The sequence below is a fragment of the Platalea leucorodia genome, assembly GCF_965183815.1.
Source record: "Platalea leucorodia genome assembly, chromosome: 16".
In the NCBI taxonomy this organism is placed as follows: Eukaryota; Metazoa; Chordata; class Aves; order Pelecaniformes; family Threskiornithidae; genus Platalea; species Platalea leucorodia.
The window spans coordinates 5,892,984-5,917,030 of NC_138838.1; the positions used below are offsets into that span (position 1 = coordinate 5,892,984).

General features: G+C 41.7%; 1 protein-coding gene across 1 annotated transcript in view; it reads right to left on the bottom strand.

The window, feature by feature from the left end:
* Positions 1-6,514: 6,514 nt before the first annotated feature.
* The window catches only part of PITPNM3 (PITPNM family member 3), a gene marked incomplete at both ends in the record, with an annotated part of 149,020 nt that continues 131,487 nt past the window's right edge, over positions 6,515-24,047 (bottom strand). The window contains 9 exons of the mRNA XM_082328114.1: positions 6,515-6,823; positions 7,231-7,359; positions 7,761-7,944; positions 9,096-9,245; positions 11,281-11,429; positions 14,606-14,722; positions 16,217-16,333; positions 19,300-19,448; positions 20,214-20,408. Of these exons, the coding sequence (XP_082184240.1) occupies positions 6,515-6,823; positions 7,231-7,359; positions 7,761-7,944; positions 9,096-9,245; positions 11,281-11,429; positions 14,606-14,722; positions 16,217-16,333; positions 19,300-19,448; positions 20,214-20,408 (1,499 nt within the window). The remainder of the gene's footprint in view (positions 6,824-7,230; positions 7,360-7,760; positions 7,945-9,095; positions 9,246-11,280; positions 11,430-14,605; positions 14,723-16,216; positions 16,334-19,299; positions 19,449-20,213; positions 20,409-24,047) is intronic.

Genomic DNA, 24,047 nt, shown 5'->3' on the forward strand with positions numbered 1-24,047 from the left:
CTTCCAGGCTTTCCGATGACTGAGAACTTGAGCTTGTGTTATTTCTTGATGTAGTTGGTGTGGGAGGGGGGGTTGTGTTGTGTTGTTTTTATTTTAACCACCATTCTCTATGGAACAGTAGCTTGAAGTTATTCTTTGCATGTACTGCAACTACTTCTATAAAGCTTTTGCAAAGATGGTGTTTCGTGACTGAAATATTTTCTTCTATGACTTTTCCAAAGGAAGGAGGGTTGGAGTCTTGTGAAAAGTCAACCTCCAATCTAAGTATTTTTTCAGGCAGGCAGGTGTACTGAGCAGCCGCTATCTGCACCGTTTCCATGGCCACTAGGACACAACGATGGTCTCGTACTTCCCACATCACTGGTAAGAAAAACCAGTGACACTGTTTGCTTAAAGCAAGGAAGGTTTTATTTCAGTGACTCATCTGTTGTAAGATTTTTAAAAACCAGCTCACAACAAAATCTATACCAGTTGTAGAAATCTTACTCCTTATTTCATATTAAGAAATTCATTATTGTACATTTTTGAATCTTTACAAGGCAGCCATAAGAAATATAAACATTTGTCACCAGGTAGAACCTTCTCACTGACAAACAATATTTAAAAGTGTACACTTAATAAAACTATAGACTGAAAGAACATGTACAATTTCAAGTTTATAAATCACAGAATGGTTTGAGTTGGAGGGGACCTTAAAGATCATCTATCAGTTTCCTTGAATGAATTCAGTTGGAAGTGGACTGGCTTTCCCTCCCCCCCAAATAGAAAACTAAGTTACGCAGAAGGCGTGGGGTTCTGCGAGAGGGCTGCCAGCCCGGGCCCCGCGCCAGTCCTCCCAGGAGAACCTTCTCTTGAAAGCTGGCGATCTGTGAATTATGTTTCGGCGTTGTAACCTCTGCTACACCATCCCCAGCACGTCGCAGGAAGCCTGCCTCTCCCCCCTGGCCCCACGTGTACCTCCTTACAAATGAGAAATAGGAACTGCTCCCCTGTCCCCCACAATTTATCCAGTTTCAAAGGCAGCTTATTGAGAGAAACACAAAGAGAGGGCAAACTGTAATCCCCTTACCTTGGGCTTGAACTAAAATGAGGGAAAGAGGAAATGCCAACACCTGACTTCAATTCCAGAGCCCATGGCACAGGATTCTAGCTGCTCCAGGCCATTTCTTATTTCTGAAACAGAGCTCTTTTCATCCAGAAAAATGTTATTACCTCCATTTTTTAAGGGGGACTGAATTTAGGATCATCTGTAGGACGCGATATTTACACTTGAGTGATGAAACGTCGTGGAAGTCGAATGACCGCGTTAAACCCCCACTTTCTGCTGAAGCTGTGAACCACGAGGAAGCATCGCTCTTAGCGAAGCCGAGGAGGTAAGCTGGAAAGCTTTGTGTTTATGGGAATTCTATCCTGTACCAGCTCCAGGTGAGGATGGAAAGTGCCACCTTCCCCCCTGCATGCCTGAAATGAACAATTCCAGGCAGAAATCTTGAGTTCAGATCCCACATTTCAAGCTCTCATCAGAAAAACGATGAAATTGCAGTGTACAATCTCTCTCTCCATTATTAAGCCAATGAGCTTATTAAAAAGGTGCCCATACTCCACTCATCTGGTACTTGTATGATGGACTCACCTTCCTGTGGCTTAGATGCAAGAGGGGGGGGAAAATGTGGGGAAAATCCCATTTGTTCAGTAACAATTGTTGCACTTATGAATTTTAAAAAACGGAAAATACCTATTCATTTCAAGTATTATTAAAAATGCTTATAAACAAAGTTTTTAGCAAATTTAAAACAGGAAGCAATATAGAAAGAAGGAAAAAAAAAAAGTCTTTTTTTCCCTTCTAAATTTATTCCGTGAAGTACACGATGATGCCATAGATCTAAGTATTGGGGATTTGCTTAAATACACACACGCATGCTGCCCTGGCCTAAAGCCTGCGACGTATCAACGGGACAACTCCTTCGCTAATAATGGCGAGCAAAGGCGATTTTGCAGACTGGTGGAGCTTCCAGATAAAAGTGTCATTGTTCTGCTTATTTTAATAGTAGCTTAAGGTGTCTCGCTTTTTTCTCTCTACTTTCCTGATGGTTCCACTTCTACGTGACCAGGGGAAGTTTTAACTCTTCAGAAGTGACTTGCCTAGGTACTAGAGGAACAGGTGAAGTCTCCCTTTTCATGTAAAAAAAATCAAAATGGCAGCTCTCATGAACCCCTATGAAGAAGAAGAATTATCAATGCCATGTCATTTTTACACCTAACAAAATTTTATGCTGAATAGATATAAACCATGCCACAAAACGAAACAAGAGTACTTTGGTCAAGCAAGAATCTGTTCCAAGAGCACTAGTGTATGCAAACACTTTAAAAAAAAAAAAAAGTCATTCAAAATAAGCAGATTTGGATCAATATCACTATTCAGGTCTGTGGGATATTCTGCACTCTTTATACAATGATATCTTTTTTCAAACTTACCTAACTAGACAACAAAATAGAATAAAACAGCCATTGTTGTGGTTTTTTAAAAGTAAATTGGCTGTGAAAGCAGAACCAAAACTTCACTGAAGGTGTCTTCAGTAGCTACACACACACGCACGCACACACAAACACAAGCCACCCCACCCCAGCTGGGAAGGTGGGTTTTCACAACATCTCAGATAAAGTCTACCACTGCTATTGATCACAGCCATTTTTTTTACAGTAATTTAAAACTGGATCTGTATCAACAGGGCAAAAAAGTAAATGCTTCCAGCTGCGGCCTACTTTGCACTGACTGGTACCGCTGCCGGGGCACCCGCTGGGGTGAGAGTTTTGTGTGTGACAGTTCCACGTAGGCCCCCCCCATTCGGCACGTCGCAGGAACGGGCGTTTCTGGGACAGACCGGAGGCACGAAAGGTGCTGAAACTACGGCTGGGTCTCAGCCGTGTTCCTCGGGCGCCCGCCCGACTTCCCCGTCCCCTTCCCCTCTGGGCACCCTCTAACACCTCCCGAGCCTATCGAGTGAAGAAGTGCTGGCTGCACAGCGACCGCAGCAATGAGGACTTGCGGTCGGAGCAGAAGGCTGCTGTAGGATCAAGCTTATCCTCAGCAAAAGGCCTGCTTCGGAGGACTCGATCCTTCCGTGCGAGCACAAGTAAAACTGAAATCCAACTGCAAACTGAATGCCTGTGAATCACTGCGTGCAGTTTGACGTGGACAAAGGGTATAGCTAAAATTCTGACCAGAAGGAAATGTTTTAAGAGAAAGCACAATTGAAAAATTAGGCTATAAAACTAGTGATTCATCAGGCAAACCTCAGGGATGGCCCCGAGCATAGCTGGGGGGGAGCACTACTGGGTCACCATGCGTGAGGTCCCCAGCCCTTGCCACCGAACATTTGCTGAACCGCCAGCCAAGCTGTGAGATGTCCAAAATCAGCTCATCTTGTTCATACCCTCAGCTCCACCCCAAGTTGTTTCACCATTTTAGCGGCGGCTGGCAAGTGCTTTCCAGACAAAGGCAGCTGCCGTCGGACGTTTCAGGAGATCAGCTCCGAATTCACACAAAGCCCTAACCTCCAAGCTGCTGCCTGTATCCCCGTGTGCCAAAGGGCTCAGCTGGAGGCACCTGATGAACCGTTCTATCCCTGAGCAATAAGGAGTGTTGGAATTACGCAAAGGCCATGTGAGCTCTCCTATATTGTAGGAAACAGTTAGTTAGGGATAATATTTTCAGCTTAATTTCAATACCATGTGTAGAAACTTTGAAATTGTTACCAGTCTAAATCACGCGCGCACACACACACACACACACTAGCATTTATTTAACTACTATTAGCTCATGATATTCTTAAGAGAAGCCAGCACAGTGACTACCGTAAAGGTGACCAAGTTATTAATAGGAATACACAAAATCAGAGTTTTCATAACATGGTACCCTGCAAAATGACATTGTGTCTGCAAGAGTAAAAGACCTTAACAACCCAGGAGATTTCTCTAACCTTGTGCTCAGACGCTAGTTCCTTTAATAGTCACAGAGCTACACACAGATCCCTCTTTTGAAAGGAAGTAGGCCTTGCTACTACAGCAACTTAAAACGAAAAATAGCTTTTGGAGTGTCTTGGATGATAGAGGTAGATAGCTAAAGCAACATTCGCTTTGAACTTTGCAGCAGGAGCAGTGGTTACTCTCGGGAGACGTGCTACACAACAGCCAGTGCTTAAAAAGAACTTTGCAATCAATCCATCCACGTTGCTTCTAGGTCCCCTCAGCACGTTTAACGTTTGCCCAGTGAGTTCCTCCCTCACAAGCCCTGGATGCCCACACCTATTCAAAACGACCGAGGAGGAGCACGCTGGCAGTGACCTGACTGGAGGGAGATGGAGTCTCCGTACCGGTGCAGCCTCCTCCCGGCCGCAGGGGACAGCAGCAGAAGGGGACTATGGGACTCGATTCAATACAGACGGTGGGCCAAGACAGAACACAGAATAACTCCTCCGAGTTTGTGGGTTAAAGAACTAGGCGCGATACTACCGGGAAAGCATCTGTAAACCTGAAGACTGCTTCAATGTAGTTTGTGAATATCTTTCATTCAGTTTTTATAGCTGGCTGACTTGGCCACAGAGCATAAAAACCCTGTCACGTAGTTACCTGCTCCCAATTAGTGTGAGCTACCAAACTTTTCATGTCTTTCCTCAATCTTCAGCAAAGATTACCCCTTCCCTTGAAGGAAGCATTATAAAATACAAATTATGCCAGAGATCTTTCAGGAAGTTTGAAATAGGTAGCTGACAATCTTGCCAAGTAATGTCTAAAAAAATAAATCAATCATCTCCATTTATAAGCTACTTTGCTGCCTTTTAAGGCAAAAGCCACATTACTATGCCCTTCAAAAAGCACACTGAAATTTTTGGGTGAATAGGGAGCATAGACTTAGGTTTACTTCTGCACTGTCTTAATAGTTTTCCATTGCATTTCTTGTTTGCTTTACGTGCCAACTTCCAAAATCATTAACCACCAGACGTGTTGAGAGACTGCTTCTGGTCTAGCTACAGACTGGGAAAACCTGGAAGTAAGGGGTGGGGGGAAAGGCACGACACCCTCTCCGCCCCCACCACCTGAAATTAAAACCAAACAAACCTGAAAAAGAAATCTCCTACTGACTTCAAACTTGCTCACTGTCAGTAGGGTGGTTTTAACTTTTAAAGAAAAGGTTTTTTATGTGCACTTGTAACTTCATTGCAGGGTTTACAACATGCTTCAGTTCAGCCATGAAAGTTCTCTTGGTGAATTTAGTGCAGTGGAAGTATCTGCAGACTGCTACGGTGTTAAACTAGCCACAACAGTTTAGAAATATTATCACTTAGGGAAAATTTCACACATTTTACTTCTAGTAAGTTCATGGAGAGATCTGAGAGAAATTTAAATCAGTAGGAAAACGTCTATTTGGCACCTGTAATTTGGCATGTCCATTCTTTGAAGCTCAAATGCTGTAATTCTGAATGCTACAGATTGTCTGAACCCAGCAGTTGCTATAAAGCACGAGAAGGTAAACAATGTACCCATAGGAATTTCATTGCTTTTTTTCTCCTCCAGTTTAAAGATTCTAGTTAGAATAATGAAAAAAGTGATTGCTCTGAAGTTTGCAGATCCCTTAGTAAAAGGGCTCCCTTTAGCTCACCATCTTAGGATCCCTCCCTCGGACCGAGATGGTCAGAGCCACCTCCTTACTCGGAGCAGTCCACACATTTTGCACAGTCACCAAGTTCCACAAAACAACGTGTTCTTTGTACACTTGCACATTACTTTGTATACAGCAACACTAACTGCTTCAAACTTGGCAGACACATTTATTTCTAACATGAAGTTTTTATGATTTGGTTCATAAGTGGAGTTCTCCCATTTACTCGATGTCCAGCACCTCACACGAACACAAGTGCCCATGTTGGGGTCTGCTGACCAACACTGTAAGCTGAAAGGAAATCTTGGGTTTAAGGCACCCAAAAAGCATCTTGCTGTACAAATCCTGACCACCCATTATCGTAGTTCCCACCTCTGCTTCCCTTGCAAGCGTATCGCTTTATCGAAAGTGAAGTGGAAACAGATACAACTACTTAACATTTAAAGTGTAAACCTTCTCTGTAACCTATGGGACCTACTGTTTATACTGTTTTGGGTGCAGCTGGTTAGCTGATACCACAATCCTCCTTCTGAGTAATCAGCCTGTTACAGCTTCTTCTCTTATTGCACATTTTATTATATCTGTTGTAAAAATAACCAAAGATATTTCCTGTTGCTTTGATGTTATAAGCACTTGCGATAGTTTTAGATCATTTTAAAATTTCCCAATAAACATGTCAAGAGGAACAAACTGGAAGTTCCCCAGTTGGTGTAAGAAGGCAGATTCCAGAGCAGGGAAGACTCCGAGGTACAGGTTCCCCTCTACATCTCTTAGCTTGAAGCTGCCTAACTATTATCTTTGAGGCATGCCTACAAGTTTAATGGGGTGCACCCAAGATCTATATTCCCAAGCTTCCTAGGGGACAGATTCAAATTTGTGAACTCCACCTCGAACCCAAGCAATGGAGGGCAAATGCCTGTCGTGATCTTTGTCTGACTCGGGCTGGCTCTGGGCACGCTCTGGCTTGGGGTTGGACGAAGGTGGGTCGGGTTGCTGCACAGACATAGTCCTGCGGAGGTGGTTTCTCTTGCGCAAAAACTCAGGTTGGGAGTGGAGGCCAAAGCTGCCTTTTCTCAAGATCATCCGAGAGTTGTTCTTTTTGGGTCGTGAATGGAGACTGAACTCCAGCGAGGCCAAGTGGGCTGCGTAACCTTCACTGAGGAACTGAAATAGGAAGGAAAGAAAGGGAGTGACAGATTAACTGCTGCCTCGACCTAAGAGCTCTGCGAGGAATTAAGCTCCTATCTTTGGCATCCCAGTCAGATACCTACAGAGCACTAATACTCCTCTCCCCTCGCTTCTTTTTTCAGAGACCTGTTCCATTTTGTCATTCAGCAATATGCGATGCATGCACTTGCAGGTACAACCAAAGACCACTCGATTCTCTTTACTGTTTACCCTGCCAGAAAATGCCTCATCTGAAATGAAAACTGCCCTTCTTTCTCTGAAACACTGTCTCTGCTCTTTATCTTTTCCATGTATTTGTGTGTGCGTGTCTGCGCACGCATTCGCACGCCTGCCTTTCCACGTTCCCCCTAGGACGTCCTGACTGAGGAGCACGAGTTACTTACTTGACACTGCGCCTGGTATTTCTTTGTTGATCGTCCAACTATGTAGATCTGGGATGGCGACAGAGCCAAGACATTGTACACAGAAATATCCTTCATGGAACCGTATGCAGCACAGATTTTGATGTGGCACTGAAACAAATATTACTTCCAAAGTGACCACTCTACTGAACACCATGCACTACAAGGATGGCACTTGTTTTGCAATGAAGCAGCAGATGAGTTCATTGTTAACAACCTCATTCTGTAAACCGCAGAAAGCTAAATCTGTCTGCCCGCATGCCAGCGAGAACTACGGATATGTACACAGGAAAGAACAAGCAGTTCATTTATTTATTTGTCATGTCAGGAGGCTGCTTTGGATGTTTTATCAGCCTTCCTTGCTCTTTAAAAGGTGAGAAAAGAAATGAGGAATGGCAAAAAGACTGTGATGGCCAGTGAGATTTACTGTTCAAAAGGAAGGGAGATCTCTAACTTCACTGAATGACATTCTCTGGAAAAAGGTTTTAAGGCTATAAACATGTTTCTAGTACCTCTTGCATGAGATTCCGGAGAAAAATGGTCTTTTGTCGCAGTGGGTCATGAACAAGTCCATCTGAGAAGAAGATCATCCCTTGTGGGAAGTTGTGTTGAGACAACCATGAAACCACACGTTGTTTTTGCATATCTGGACGGCCCGTAATATAGATAATCAGATATCCCAGGTCCTGCCAATGCCTGTCAGAAACAGCAGGTAAATTACGTAGGTGCAGAAAGAGAAACGATACCCACAGGTCAGGTCAGCATTTCTTTGCTCAGCACAGACCCAGTTAGAAGTCGGACGTTATCTTTCAGCAAGTGGAAAGCAGCATGCCTAAGTCACTGCTCCAATTGAGAAATTAAGTAATAATGTCTACATCTTGAGGGAGACGGAGAGAAGCAAGAGAGATTCCTATACGAAATGTTATATAAAATATGACAGCTATTTAAAAATTTATTTAGAATAGGCCTTGCTACACATCAAGTCCTGCTATCATTGAAATCTTTAACGAGATTTCCTGCCATTTCAGCTGTAAGGAGCGGAAACCCTTGAAAATTGACATCCCTCCATTCCCATGCAAGTTCCAAAATGAGAGCTGTATTTCCCTGTCCAGTGCGACAGTAACAGACTTGCAAGGATGGATTAAAAGGCCTTTTAATTTTTCCTCCAAAAAATGCTCTTGCATTCATGGCACTTGACATTTCTGAGGTAGATGTATGTCCTTATTTGAAATTAGTGAAACACAAAATACACTCTTTGCTCATCACGGTAACACATGGAATCACTATTAACTCACTGCACACACTTTAAGGCCATGTTCCCAAGAAACAACGTTTAATCTTTAGGCAACTTAAACTACAAATTTCAAAGTAAACATTCTAAGCATTCTAAGATTCCTCTGAAAATCAGGCAGAGCTGATGTCCAGGCAAATATAGTAATATATCTTAGGATGAGAGGAAATGGCCTCAAGCTGCGCCAGGGGAGGTTTAGGTTGGATATTAGGAAAAACTTCTTCCCCCAAAGGGCTGTCAGGCCCTGGCCCAGGCTGCCCAGGACAGGGGCTGAGTCCCCATCCCTGGAGGTATTTAAAAGCCAGGCAGATGTGGTGCTTAGGGACATGGTTTAGTGGTGGGCTTGGCAGTGCTGCGTTAACGGTTGGACTCGATGATCTTAAGGGTCTTTTCCAACCTAAATGATTCTATGATTCTATGATCTGCAAAGAATCCTGACCTTTAAAGAACTGTTTATTTAGAAAAAAAAAACCCCTATTCTGCCCCTCTTCCTTCCTATTGTGTTCAAGCAGGAAAGTCGGAGATTTCAAAAGTGAAGTGTGCAAACCTCACTCACCTGACAACATCAACGGCCCCCGCTCGGACTTTGGGGTCACTTCCCATAATCGAAACGCTTGCTGCAAACGAACCATCAATGCTGAACACAACGCACTCCATTCCTCGGGGAAGCACAGTCAGGTAACTGGCGGCACTGCTCTGGTCCCCTCTGGAGGGTCAAAGCAAGAAACACATTTAAAAAGCAAAATGCCAGAATGTAATTTCTGCACGTCCTAGTTAAGACCTGAAATCAGATCTGTCTGGATCTACAGCTTCAAAAATTGCTGTCAAATAGGGCTTCTGATTTCAGTCCTATATAGGGCAATTAAAACTTACCCTTTTAGGAAACAGCTTTCCAAAGAGAAATTTGGAAGCTGACTTTAATAAGAAATCACATGTGTATAAATACCTAAAAGAACTAGGAAAAAAAAAAAAAAAAACAACCACCAGCCTGAAGCACTCAAACTACTACTCAAACATGCTATCTGTCTATATATGTACACATCTAAGACATGAATGCTCTATATATGTATGCACACACACATGTACATACACACACAGCACGCAGAAATTTGCTACTTTTTTTTTCTGGCAGTCTACAGTTACCGGCAAATTATTAGAAATTACAAGGGAAGAATAGATATGCACCTTTTATTGGCATGTACTTACACAGATCAGCTCTTCTTCATTAGCTAAACAGTCGGTAATACTAGCATTACCCATCCCTCTATCCTTGCAAATTACAATGGGAATGCCAATCCAGAAAAGTAAAAAAAAGAAAAAGCCCACCCCAAAGCAAACCTAAACCAAAAGAGAAATGCAACCATAGACAGCTTTTCTCATGGAAAGGCATGTGAAATGCAATCTTCTCCTCATGATGTATTTTCCCAAAGAGGTCTTAAGACACTAATGTAGCACAAGGGACATTAAGACACTAATAAAGCACAAAGCTCTCACCATCCCATGACCTCACATTCCCTAAAAATGTAATCTGAAGACCGTATCTTCTTTCCTTTAGAAAGATAATTATTGTATGACCTAGAAATTTATATCTGGTGATGAAGATTCTTACAATATGTGTGCACTGCTTAATGAGCAAAGACAGGACAATTTTTTTCACTCCTATTTGAAACTTACTCCTGCAGTCTAAAAGCCCATGGGAGCTTAGCTTCTGAATACACCTTAATTCCTTTTTAAGTAACTCTCTTTTCTTCAATTGATTGCCTCTTCTATTACACTGAGGTAGAACATTTCCTCCTCCTCAATTAGCACTACATAAGATTGTAAATTGACTTCGGACTTGGTTAACTGGTGGGTAACAACACGTTCTGTTTCAGCTACGTTCATCCCACTGATTCAGCCTCCAACGTAGGGATTCAAAGGAAGCTGTAAAGCTACTTCCTAAGTGGGTAGGCAATTTAATTCTATGTGCAATATTAAACTAAAACTCTGTATTAAATCAAACTAGACTTTTGTTTAACATAAGATTTTTTAAAAGCACAGCTACCCCAGTCCTGCATCTAGGCCAACAAATTTTATTTCACACATCTTCATGCTTACTTAGCATAGTGATTTTTCAGAAACGCTGGAGAGCTAGGAGAGCTGACTGATTTTACTTCAGTGAATTGTTATTTTCAGGTGCTGCATTTTTTTTGGTTTGGTTTGGGTTTTTTTTCCCCAATTTAGAATAAGCTTGGTCTTGAGTACAGAATTAAGGTAACTCTTTTGATCAGCCTGATATCAACAGATAAACAGGTGGCTGAGAGCAAGGCAGTACCTCCTCTACTGTTCATTTCTGTAAGAAAAGCTTCTTATCAGTCTGAAGAACACAAAGCTATACCCTTCAGCAGTCTTTTCCCCAATGAACAGGCTGCAAAATATCCCAAGTCATACATTCTTGCCACAAGAAGATTGATTGCAGTCATCCAGTCCCCATATGTTGCAAGACCAAGTGCTCCTAAATTGAATTGCACTGAGGATTTGTGTTGCAGCAGGGATAAATCCATTGGCCTGGGCACCTCCAAACTGGCCAGTAAACAGATGATCGCTGCTTCAAATCTAAGCTGACAACACAGTGACAAGACCAAGAAAAGATAACAAACTGACCAAAATCTCCCTCCACCCTCCCTTCAATCTTGCACACCTCGGTGTCTTCCTGATCACAACAACCCATCACAGCTGTAGTTCCAGCTTGGAGCTATTACCTGACCACCATTTTGATGGGATACACACCAACTCTCAGTCTCTTCTGTTTGGGTATGTTGTAGGATATCCGGCCACTGCTGTTGGATATCTCTGTGTCAAAGTACACCCACCTACCCGAAGATGGCTCAGTCATTATGAAGATATCAACCTGCAAAAACAACAAAACAGTCATCTAATGTGTAGGCAACACCCCCCCCTATTTCCAAGGCCTGCCAAGCCTAGGCCACATCAGTATCTCCAACTAGGGCTTGTACTAAAAGCTTACAAGGAAGTTTGAAGGAACTTCAAAACTCAGTAAAAACTTCACAGAGGGTCCTCTCAATTAGAAAATGCTTCCTAACACACAGCACAAGAGTTTATTGCCTTCATCATTTAAAGCACTCGGCACTGCAGGTGTCAAACGAGGGTACAGAGCTCAGAAATTTGGCAGGAACCCTAAACTAGGAAAAAGATCATTTCAGCTTGCATGTGTGTATTACATTTTTGCATACTAAACCTGCAAAATGGAAAATTTCTTCTCATTATTAGCAAAATGAAATCTTTCTCAAATCATAACCTTGCCTACAAATGCAAAACCTAAACACTTCAAATTATCAAGATTTTTTTTTTCCAAAAGGTTTCATCAATATGGTTTTCTTCAACTGAAATATTTCATCAAAATTAACATAAAGTGTACGAAATACTTTGGCTGACTTGAACTGGCACTTTGAGGGAGGTATCTGCAAAGCTCTCCTTCTGTACTCAATTTTTACAGAACTTAGGCACACAAGGTTTACGTGGACTTCTTCAGTGCGCAACATGCAGCCAGATACTCTACAAGACTGGTCAGCAGCTTACAAGATCACGCTGTTTGTGTGGATATCCTTGATAACTGCAGATACGCTCTTCTTGGACATAATGAAGTTACATGACATTGGGAGGTAACTATAAATAACACTAAATTTATTCTGAACTCATGAAATTCAGAACTGAATTTTTCTCAGGGATGAGCTTTGGTGCAAGGGAAAAAATGACAGGTATTGCTGAACCAGAAGCGTTACCAGGATCAAACAATGGGTTTACTCCTTTCTTCTGCTTTTTGACTTCAAAGTGCATTCACAGTTTGAACACAGATGTGTGCCAACTGCCTCTTTAAAGTCTTTAACGTTTTTGCTTAGCAATTTCTTTCCAGAGATTTTAATGACAGGATTCTATTCAATACCCAAGCATAATATGAGTCTGTTTTACCACTGCAGAAATGCAGCTTATTGTTCAGCCTTATCCTTCTGAAATGGGAATATGACTTCAAGGCAACCAGCCAGCACACAATAATCTAGGTAGGGAGGAAAAACATTAGAATATAATGCCCAGAAAATAATGGGTTAAGTAAATCCCAGAGAGATACCTGGCCTCAGGAAAAGCACTGAAATGTATCTTTAACCTAGTTTGCATTTGCATACTAAAACGCTGAATATGTCGTCTTTTTCACCAATCAAAATTCATCTCAGTAAAAGACCCAGGGCTAAAATGAATCCAGTCTACAAACCTGTAGAAACCCCAACAGGCCCATTTTAGGAATTCTTGGGAAAACAAGAGTAGTCTCCAGGACTCATCCTTGCCTCAGTAAAAACTGGCATGGGCATGTCAAGCCCACCTCAGGTTAATTAACATTTTCTAATAGGTCAAGAGACTGAGATTACCTAGGTGGCCAGTCCCAGGAGAGCATGAGAGGATACAACTGGCAGAGACTCTCAGAGAAGCTTAAGCTCCTGCCTCCTTGTCTTGACCAGATGGCCTCATCCCCATGATCACTACTCTGTTGTGCCTCAACAGGAGCCACCCAAAGCAGATGAGGTTCAAGGAAAATTTCCTGCCTGCTGAGGATAGCACCGTGATGTGACAGAGCAGATTAGACTCTGTGTGCCCCACTTTTGACCTGAGGCATTGCCAGGATATAGGCACAAATAACGTGTGCCAGGAGATTCATTACAGACACAGCTTTGACCTGCAGTCTTCCTGACCGTAGATCTAACTGAAGACCTTCAATGCAATCCAATACACTCAGATATATTTAACTGATATTTTGAACTTACATTGGAGAAATGGCACAAAAAGGAAATTATTAAGTCTCGGAACCATACAATTTCAGTGTTCTTCATAGGACCACTATGAACCCCTTTGGTGCCCTATTCATCCTTGTGCCAGAAGAACCTTCTCAATGAATAAAACATGATCAGATTGAAGAAATTTATAAAAGCTAATAAAGAGCTGTGATTAAAATCTTCAAAAATCAGACAAAATCTGTGATCCTGTCTTGCATGTAAACTCAAGTGATGGGTTTGCTTTAAGTTTTTTTCCAAGCCATATGGGGCAAGAATGAAGCAGTGATCATCTTAAAAATATAACTGTAGCTTATATTGACAGTTCAATGTGTATCAGCACAAGGTATGCTGAATTCTACAACAAAATCTTAGAAGCAGCACATCACTTATGCCTTGTGGAGCTGACTAACAAAGCCTAGCTGTGACAGAAGCATGGTCATTAGAGACATGGTTCCAGAAACATCCATCCCTGCCATTTGCACTAGCAAATATACCCCAAAGGCGGCATGCCGTCAGCAGGCTGATCCCTGGAGGCATCAGGTTAGTGCTGCATCTTAGCAGAATGGGCACCCACAAAACAGGCCAAGTGAAGCCTCCACGCTTCAGTTTTACCCTCCGCTCAGCAGCACTGCTCCGTTAATTTCCACAAAACTTCTTACAGTCTCAGTGAATATGAACAAATGTGTTCACTTAACGCTTGGCTTTGTCAGCTGTAAGCCTGGCTACTGCAGGCAGCTTTAGGAGTGACAGTTCCAATCGTGTCACATTACTACTCAAATTCTAAAGCTAATCTTTACTCTTCCATGTATAAAAGAAACAGCAGCCACCTAGCCTCTGAAATCCCTATTCTGTTATCTAGTTGTCTTACCTGGATAGGAGGATATAAATTTTTCTGTTAGTGATTTGCCAACCGCTCTAAAATTCTTTTTCCTCCTTGCTCAAAAAGTTAATTGTCGTCAGTAGGTGGTACAATCGGATGGCAGGTTCAGAAATCACTGCACAGCACACTCATCATTAACCAGGGGAGATGGCCAGCACCATGTAAGAAAGATGAGAGCTGGGAAAAAGGTCAGCTATCAGGAAAGCCCACTTACAGCATATTTTTGCCAAAGTGCTGGGGGCTAGTGACATACTTCCCCTCACTGTAAGGCTTTCTCTGGTACTACACGTGTGTCACACTCAACAACTGTTTCTAGTAAAAGCTGGTTCACAAAAATAAGGAAATTGATTACTTGGACTTTACCTTTTCACCTGTTAAAGCTACCATGTCCAGAGGTCCATACATAAAGCGCCCAACTAGTACCTGAGGACCGTCTTCTGCTGCAATGACGTCATTAGCTCGGTGATTAGCAGTCACATTCTGAAACAGGAGCAGAAGGCGGGAAGGGTAGTATTTGCTTTTGTAATGAGGTTACTGTCTCTATTATGTTATTATGAGCAGTGACACAGAAACACAGGCCTGGACAGTTGTGGCGGTGTGCTCCCCCCACACACACACTGGACCTTTTCCCCGTAACCGTGCTCAAGCGATAATCACCAGTGGTGGCTGTGATGGGTGCATCCAGCTCAAAGTGGATTCGGGGGAGGCAGATACCACCACAACAGCCAAGGGCTAATTTATGGCAATGTGTCCTCCTAACCACAGTGCTGGTCAGTGTCCAACTCAAGCCAAATTTGGAAGAAACTAACATATGCAGTCGGTATGTAAATATGACTAGGAGTTAATCATCTTACCCCCATAAATAGTGAGCAGCCCAAGAGCCCTTTGAGCTCTCCTGCGCAGCAGCGGGCTGCAGGCCAGGATCTCCCCTTGAGTAGGGACACCTCTCAAGGTTACTCCTCGAGGCTGAGAGATTCCTTGCCACAACAGATCCTCAGTAAGTGACTAATAGCATGCTAAACTTCGCAGTCTTAGCTAAGTGATATAAAGGATTGATTGCGCATATATAATCCTTTAGACATAAACCGTTGACCAAGTCTGGGACTAGGAATGGATCCAGCCGCACCTAGACTCCTCTCTGAGAAGGAGTTTAGAAAGCAAGGGGGTCCTCTCTGAACCTCATGACTCAATGGGAGGGTCTCCCTGACAGTTTTGTCTGACCCTGTCCTCTATGCAGTAAATAATCAAGTGTACCTTGCCATCAAATCTTGTTAAACCATTGTTGCATTTACCATTGAACTTTGTTAACTCACTGGTTTATATCAATAAAGTTTTTTGTTTTGTTTTTTTTTTTTTTTTTGCTTCTCTCTTATGAGTGAGTGAAGCATCCCTCCACCCACGACAACAGTCTGAGGTACGTCACAGTGCACCGTACAGCACCGAGCAAAACTGTGTTCCTGTTTCAGCTGGAGCCAGGTTTCCAGTAATGGTGGGTTCCTGCATAGACGCTCAAGGTGACCAAGTAAGAGAGAACATTTAAGGGAATGGCAATTATCTTTCACTTCAAGTGGTGCCATAGATTCACACAATTATGTGCAAGACACACACATCTTAATTGACATTTCTACCTGAAGTGGCATCTGAAGAATGAAGAAAATATTTTTTTCTTGAGTTATAGATTCATCTGCCATGTAAGAAAATAGAAGAACCACCTCTTTGCTTAACTGAAACTTAAGGCCCCTCTGTTATTTAAAGAAAGAAATATACTTTCTCCCAACATGTAGTGATAAACCAAGAATAAATTGTTCCTATTCCCTAACTGTTAATTTGTTTGCCTCTGGATTACGTTGGGAGTTTTCAGCTCTTTAGTAATATTCAGTTATGTAAACTTATGCTTTGGGAGATCAAACTCCATTTAAATTGCTGCTAAACCCAAGTGCTATAGCTGTCATAGATATTCAGATTTATACTTACCCTCAATTTCACATGTGTCCTTTTGCGTAGCCATTTTTCTCGTGGATTGGATGGACTTAGTGTTGCTGGATCCAGGTTGTCGTTTTCCTTGAAATTTACATTTTCATACCTCATCACCTGAAATTATATTAATATTTCAACAAACAGTGTGTGGCCTGAGCAGTCCTGGTACTTGGCAAAGAAAGGGAAAGTACACTGCTGCCCCAGCTGAATGACACTGCAGAGCCAAAAGCACAATGAAAGCAGAAAGAGGTACAGGCCATATGTTCACATTAACCGCACAGATAAATAAACTGCTTTCACTCTGTTGGCCAACACTTAATCTCAAGTACTTATTGAACAGCTTTTCCATTCACAACAAAGCTTGCACATTCTTCCAGAGAAAATGGTGAAAACATTAGGATGGTATCAAGCGACAGTCACATTGTCTGCTCATGGTCTGCAAAGTCAGCAAAGCAGCTTAAGACCACAAAAGTATTTTTTAATGTCCTTTATGGGGCAGAGGTCAGGTTCCTGACTCCATCTGTATTGATTTTCTATATATATACCCAGACAGAATGGTTCTTATCACCTTTTGGATATTACTCACCACTGCAGGAGGTGATAAGCTCAGGATTTGGCTTGTGGCTAGTAACATCTGAAGATAAGAGGACTATAACTTGTGAACATGCAGAACCCTAATATGTCATACAAGCTACACATTCTTACAACCTACGTATCACACACTTACCAAGAAATTTGCATGTCCAACTCAGATTTCAGGACACAACCCACAGATTTCAGAATCTGTGGGTTATGCCCTGTTTCAACTGAAACCACAAGCCCTGTCTTACTGAAATCTGTGGGTTGCACCCTGGGATCATCAAGTGAGGCTACTTCTTTTTGAATAAGAAATAGCTTGGTCTGTCTCTTTCACGAGCTAGCAGAAAATTACTGAAGTTGAACAGCTGGTTTCCTGTGCTAAAGTTTCTGCCCTGGGTGCCCTCTCTGGAAGAGTGGCCTAGAATCCCTTTGAAAGATGTCTCATGTGAAGTCCCTTGAGTAAAATCCCGCTGCACTCAGCCTTAGCAAAGCAGTTGGCCTGCAACAAATCACAGTAATGCTGAGAGGTCAGTGTGTTTTTTAACAAATTGGCATAAATTCTATTCACCAGAGGTCATGTGCAGGAAATAGATGCGCCCACAGGGCATTCAGGAGCCATTAGCCTTAACCTGAACCCCCAGCAAGGGCAGAATGTCCAGACTGTGCTGGAACTAACCAGTCCTTTATGTTGTGCTGTAAGTTCACATATTGCTTTACAGGCACGTTCCAAATGCTTGAAGGGCTTATCAAATTCTAAAAGCTGTAACACACACATACAAGGCTAGGTAAGACACAACAATGCAACCTGATACGAATGCAGAGAGGTAACAAGTAGAAAAAAGCAGGAATGATTGCTAACAGACAACTGGGCTCAGGGAGGCATTTAAAAGGAAAGATGGGAGAATGTTCTGATGGATTCAAGGCAAAAAACATCCTGAGAGAGAAGACAAGATGACAAGAGCTGTAAGAGAGCTGCAAAGGAGAGGAGAAACACTTATGTACAATTATTTACAGCCCCTGAACAGAAAAAACAGGGATTTGCATCCTGTCACTTCCAGTAGAAACCTCTTCTCTACTCTGGGATGAGAGAGTCCTGTTCTGGAGACTGTTCTTGTTCATGGAAAACTCTTCAGCAACTTTTGCTTTGCCTTGATTATGGTGGCGCTAGTTATAAACAGAGTTTTTTAAACTAGCTTTTAAAATTCTGCATTGCTTAATGCTACATTTTGACTGGAATCAGATATACTAAAGGATGCTCTGAAAGGACAGCAAGAGGTTGAAGGGCTCTTAGAATTTCATAAATTAAAAACATCAATCAAAAACCCAGAAGTGGTCTGGTTACCAGCCAGACTGTCTGCCCCACACTCCACTCTCAGACCACCATATGAAGATGGGGGCTCAGTACAACCGCACAGCACGACTCGGCAGCAGTTCTGGACTGGAGGGAACTCAGCCTCTGAGCTTCCATTCCCCGGAGCGACCAGGCGAGCCTCCAGGGAACCAACATCATTGACACCAGCACTGGCAGCAGGAGGTGGAGGGAGTTAACACTCTGAGACCACCTAAAAGGAGCTGCAAGAGAGGCGGGCACACTGACACCTGCCAAACTGATGGAATGAAAAAAAGTCACCGTGCAGTCTTCTGCACTGTTTGCCTGGCAGCAGCTGTTTTATAGAATCATAGAATCATTAAGGTTGGAAAAGACCCTTAAGATCATCAAGTAAAAACACACTGATTCTTGGGTTAATCCAAATTAAACTGCTTGTGACTGGCTTTTGGGTGAGGATCACTTTGGGTTGTTGGAGGGCCAGTTATCCTGCAGGTTTCACTTGAATACAGCTTTTTTTTTTTTTTTTTAACAGCCCAGGTGAGATTTCTCAGCCTCACCACTTTCTCCAGAGGCCTGAGCACTGCATTATCCCTAAGTCACTGCGAGCTGCTGCCTAATTACTGACACAGTAGGAACAAGAGACCCATCGTATGACTCTGAAATAAATTCTGAAGAGACAGTGCACACAATGCCTCAAAATACTCTAGTATAGGTTACAGGAGAGACTTGATTTTCTTATGGGAGCAGTACTTTCAAACTGCTGGTTTATTAGAAAATGTACGCTAATAGTTTGATATTTAGTAGGGAAATACATAATTAAGTAAGGCTGGAGACAGCCTCTTCCTTCAAAAACAGAAGGAAATTAATACCTAATACAGGATTATACTGCTCTGGGGCATGAGAGGGGTGAGTAAGGTATGCATGAGAGTGCACTGTTCCCAGTCACAGAGTCAGTAGTAAGAACACCAGCCAGCAGTGCTAATGGTGGGCTCACTGTCTCCTTCACCTCTCCAAGAAATCCACATCTGTCATTCCTACATCCAGTTGTATGGGATGCAACCACAGTTAGGCATCTAACAGAACTAAAGATTAAAAGACTGAATACCCTTGGAAGATGCAATCAACAATCTCAAAAGTTATTCGTTGCAGAGAAAAAATAGAGATCAATGACCTGTCTTAAAATGAAGGCCACGACGTCTGTTGATTCCCAATAGCTGGCATGGAAGAGATGTGGCAGGGCCACAGTCGGAAAGGCTGTCAGCACATCTGGACAATACAAGGCATAATCTATTCGTTTTGTTCCCCACCACTTTGCAGTAACTACAAAAAAAAAAAAAAACAAACCAAACCAAAATAGCATCACATTTCTATAAGATATCTTCTTAATAGATCTCTTGCTGTTGTTACGTTTAAGCCAGATAATTGAAGTCGTCTGCTTTTTTAATCTTGACATTTAGAGTCTGTTAAAGGTATCTATCAAACACGAAAGTACTGTTTTCACTGAGTGCATCACCACTTAAATGTCTGCAATCTAAACAGTTCTATTGGGTCCAAGTTTTGGGAAGCAGAAATCACCTCAGCATGATTGCCGTTGCTTCCTGGTCCATGGAAAATGCACAGTGAAAGACTAGGACTTTTATGATCATGTTATAGAGAAAGAATTGCAAATGCTTCACAAATAGTGAATGGAATATTGATGTATGACTACAGTCCATAATGGGACAATATAATGATTTATAGCACTTTTAATTATGGGTAACAAATCTGACCTGTTTATATTTTTTCATGCCTGGAACATACTTCTAAACTCCCGTTAGTATGAAAACCTTAATGACTATTTATGAATGGCACCTTAATATAAAACTGTGATTTCACTTCTGTTACTTAATTACAAATCTACTTAATTACAAACAGAAGAGGAAGCTAAATTGCGTTATTTAAAATTGCAGCAACTTAGGCTGTTCTCATTCTCCCCAAATTTCCAAGCAGGTAATTTTTCTTTTCATAATAAACCTTTCCACAGAAAGGATGTGGAGGGAGGGTTGTTGCCATATCAGACAGCCCATGGCACCAGGCTTCACTCACTGTTGGTGAGGCATGCTGATGGCAAGCTTTCTGTTGACCCTGAGTTTTCACTGTTTGTGCTAGCCAAGCTCAACTTTCGTGTTTTTCCTTGTGGTTGATCAGATGCGTTTGGAGATCCAGGACTCTCCTGAGAGAAAGGTATGTTCAAAGAGCTGTTCTCAAGGAAGAGAGCGCTGTGGTTGTGGATAGCATCACCTGCAGGTTACAGAAATGAAAATAATTAAAAAAAGAAAAATGGGATGAACAACATGGCTTTGAAACTACTGTGTATATGTGTATTTGTTTTTTTTAACACAGAGCTAATGAGCGTTTTCCTGAATAATATCAGACTTAATGACCATGTATTAAACTCCTTCAGAGAGAGGACAGCATGAGACTCCATGGAGAAAGCACACCCTACTGCCATCAAAATGCCCTGGCAGCTGGGTGCTTTTGGCCAAGATCTTCCAAACTGGGTAGTGATGCTGGGAGGCTATTACTTCACACTCAACCCTATCCATTTTAAAGTCATTCTCTGAGAAGAGCTACACAACTCTGGGAGTCTGTGATACTTCTCTTGTCCTCTTCCTGACATGAGCAGAATTACTTTAGAAAGAGAGCCTTCAGCAAGGCTATCTGCTGGTTTGCATGTTCCCAAATGGAACAGAATTCTCATTTATTCATGCCACTCTGACAGATGAGCTAAGGGCCGTGGCTAACACCTCTACTTAATGAAACGAAATACAGCCTTCCTCCTGAGGTGTTCTGAAACATGTAAGAACAGACGTGCATTTAAATAAAAGCATTACTGATAATTTTGCTTGAAGCAGCCTGCACATCCCTCCTGTACCAAGGAAAGGCAGAACCTCAGCTGAGAGACAGGATATACAGCAAAGTGTATGTCAAAAGCAGCTGCCTCCTCGGTGTTGTTTTTCAGAGAACAAACCTCTTGGGGAGATTAAAACAGTGAACAAAGGAAAAAGGAGATCCAGTTCAATGCACAAAATACAAAAGAAAGCAGACGGCCCTTGATGACGTATTGCTCTACTTCTGAGCGTATTTCAGTCCCATTCAGACAAATAACGGCAATCATGCTGTGCTCATCTTTCACATGGTCTTGGGTTGGGGACTATATCATACGATTCTTTATGTAGTGGAGGCCTGGAATAAGTTTCTTTTCAACTTTTCAAGTCTTACCAACTCTCAATGCACTGAATACCTCAATGGCGCACACAGGAGAACAAAACAACAAGTTGCTGCTTTCAAAGGACACCATTCCTTAAAAAAAAATACACTGGAAGCGTAAGTGTCTATAGATTATCAGAACTGGTAAAACACATCACCATTAAATGAAAAGGAATAGCAGTATAGCCCCTACAATCTCCTCCCTTCCAAAAAGCAGACATGGCTAGAAAGGTTCTGGCTTGTTTTGACACAAGGCTGAATATCTCAACTGCATGAGACAACACAAGGAGCTGCCCTGCAACTGAATCAGAGAAACAATTAAATTCTAACACTTCGTGATGGGTACGGAGTTTGGACAGAATACGTTCAATTGTAGTTTCCATGGGAACATGTGCTTTGAGTTTTTATTAAAGAAACTGCAATGTACTGTTCTTTCAAGGGAATCTTGTTGATGCCATACAGTAGGGAAAGCTATGTTTAAACTACTCTAAATTTACCATCATGCTTGATAAGAAATAAAGGCAGATCATTTTACAGAGTCTCATCTTGGATAATTATGATAGTAGCCAATACAAAGCAGCAAAGCAGCTTCCTCAAGGCCACACAGTAACCATCTCCAGATAAAATTAACAATACTTTAGTTTATGCATATATATAATTGGAGAAGTACTGTGCTTTTAGACCTTAATTTCTATCTATCCATAATGAAGCAGACCAGTTGCATCAGCCATAGTCTGGACTGGCAGTCCTGCCCATTCCCTCTAAATAAAACTGCAAGAGAAAAATTTTGCAATTATTTCAATTGTGCTGCAAAGTAAAACGTGAGGTAGAAGCTCAAACAATAAAGAGCGTTATGATTATCTACATTCTGCTATGTCAAATGTCTAGAAAGTAGGATAGGTTGAAACCAAGTGTTTTGAATTAATACACAACAACTGTATTTTTAACCCTCAAGTAGATAAAATGCATCATGTCATAAGCAGCAAAGCAAAAAAAGGAATTAAATTTCACATGTAATTAAGTGTCAAAAGACATGGCTGGTGGTAGATCAGAGACCTGTCATGAAGCTAAGGCTCACTTATAATAGCTACAAAAGTACTTTGATTATGAAATGTCAACTAGGCAGCAGCTGAGAAAGCTGCTGTTTAACTGAAGGTCAAGACAGCATGGCCTTCTCTGGGCTGTAGCATAACCTGAACTTTGTACCCTGCCCTTAGAGTAAAAAAAAAAATCCCACCAGTTACTAAATCGTATTTTTGTCTGAACCATTATCTACTGCTATGTCTTCTGTCAGCAATCACCACAGATGAAAGAGTTATGAAGATAAATGTTTTCTCCACCTGCTCTGTATGTCTAGCAGTGCTTTGCATGCAATTTCTTTTACTTTCAGTTGTCTGTATATCACAGCAACACGAGGTAAATATCCCCTTAAGAGGAGACTTCTGAAATAGTGGGATGCCTCACGCGATTATTTCCATTCCATCTATCCAGTGCATAGGTCGAAGATATCTCAGATATTAAGCTTAATCTTTGCTAATTTTTCTTTCTCTTTGCATATAATGTGTTGACTCTCCTATACATTCAGAAAACTGAATTTAAATCATGCTCCAAATAATTTTATTTTATTAAGCTATAGCCTAATAATGTCATCACATCCACATTAGGAATTGTATCAACAGAAGAGACAGTTGCAACTGACCGCTTGACAGAAAGAGGAATAATTCTCCGGGCTAGTCAAGTCTCCGTGACTGTCAAAATCAAGCCTGGTAAGAGCCAGCTTTCATCATCATTACGTTTTTAATAGATCAATCCATCAGACACACAAACAATACCACATTACTACAAACTGACTGACCCTGGGGACAGACTCGGTGATAAGTACTGATGCTTGCTGGATGCAAAAGGCAATCGTCTAGGTAAATGTGTGCCCTGCTCTTTAAGTCCTGCCGTTTAAGTCTTAGATATTTCCTGAATCTCAATGGAAAAAGTAAATTTAATAAACTAAAAGCTTCAAGATAAACCCTATGCACAGAGCAGCTGGCTCCAAGAGCTTCATTTGATTGGCAAGAACTGAAACCCAGCTATAGAAAGCCTTCCCCCCCCCAGTTTTCATCATGTTCTCCAGCCTGTGTTATTCCTGAACCATTCCTATGAATCATATGGTGAAATTCTTTTACTACTAGTAGTAAATTTTTTTCATGTGGCTTCCAGATCATAATGTTTTTCCACAGAGGCACGTAACAGGAATGTCAGACAGAAAACAGAATCACTCTTATTTTAATCTTTGGTTCTCATGAGTAAAGGAAGAGGGAATGAGATTGTTTAATGACATGAAAGATTATCAGAAAAGGCTGTTTTGGGTGGTGCCTAATAACTAAGAGTTTGGTGTAACTAGGTCTTATCATAACTGATTAGTAAACTACCATTCCAGTTGACACCACAAAGGCTCTCATTTTAAGAAATACTTTCACAAGCCCAGGTATCAGAGAAAGAAAAAAAAAAAAAACCAAACCTATAGAGTCACTAGAATTAATCCTTTGTCAATGAAGAACCTTAAATTCCAAAAGGATCTCAAGGCACTCGCATTTAAATGGAAGGATTTCATGTTCACTGAAATATAATGCAGCTTAGGTGTAAAGCACAGCAATGATTTAACTCTGCAGAAATTTA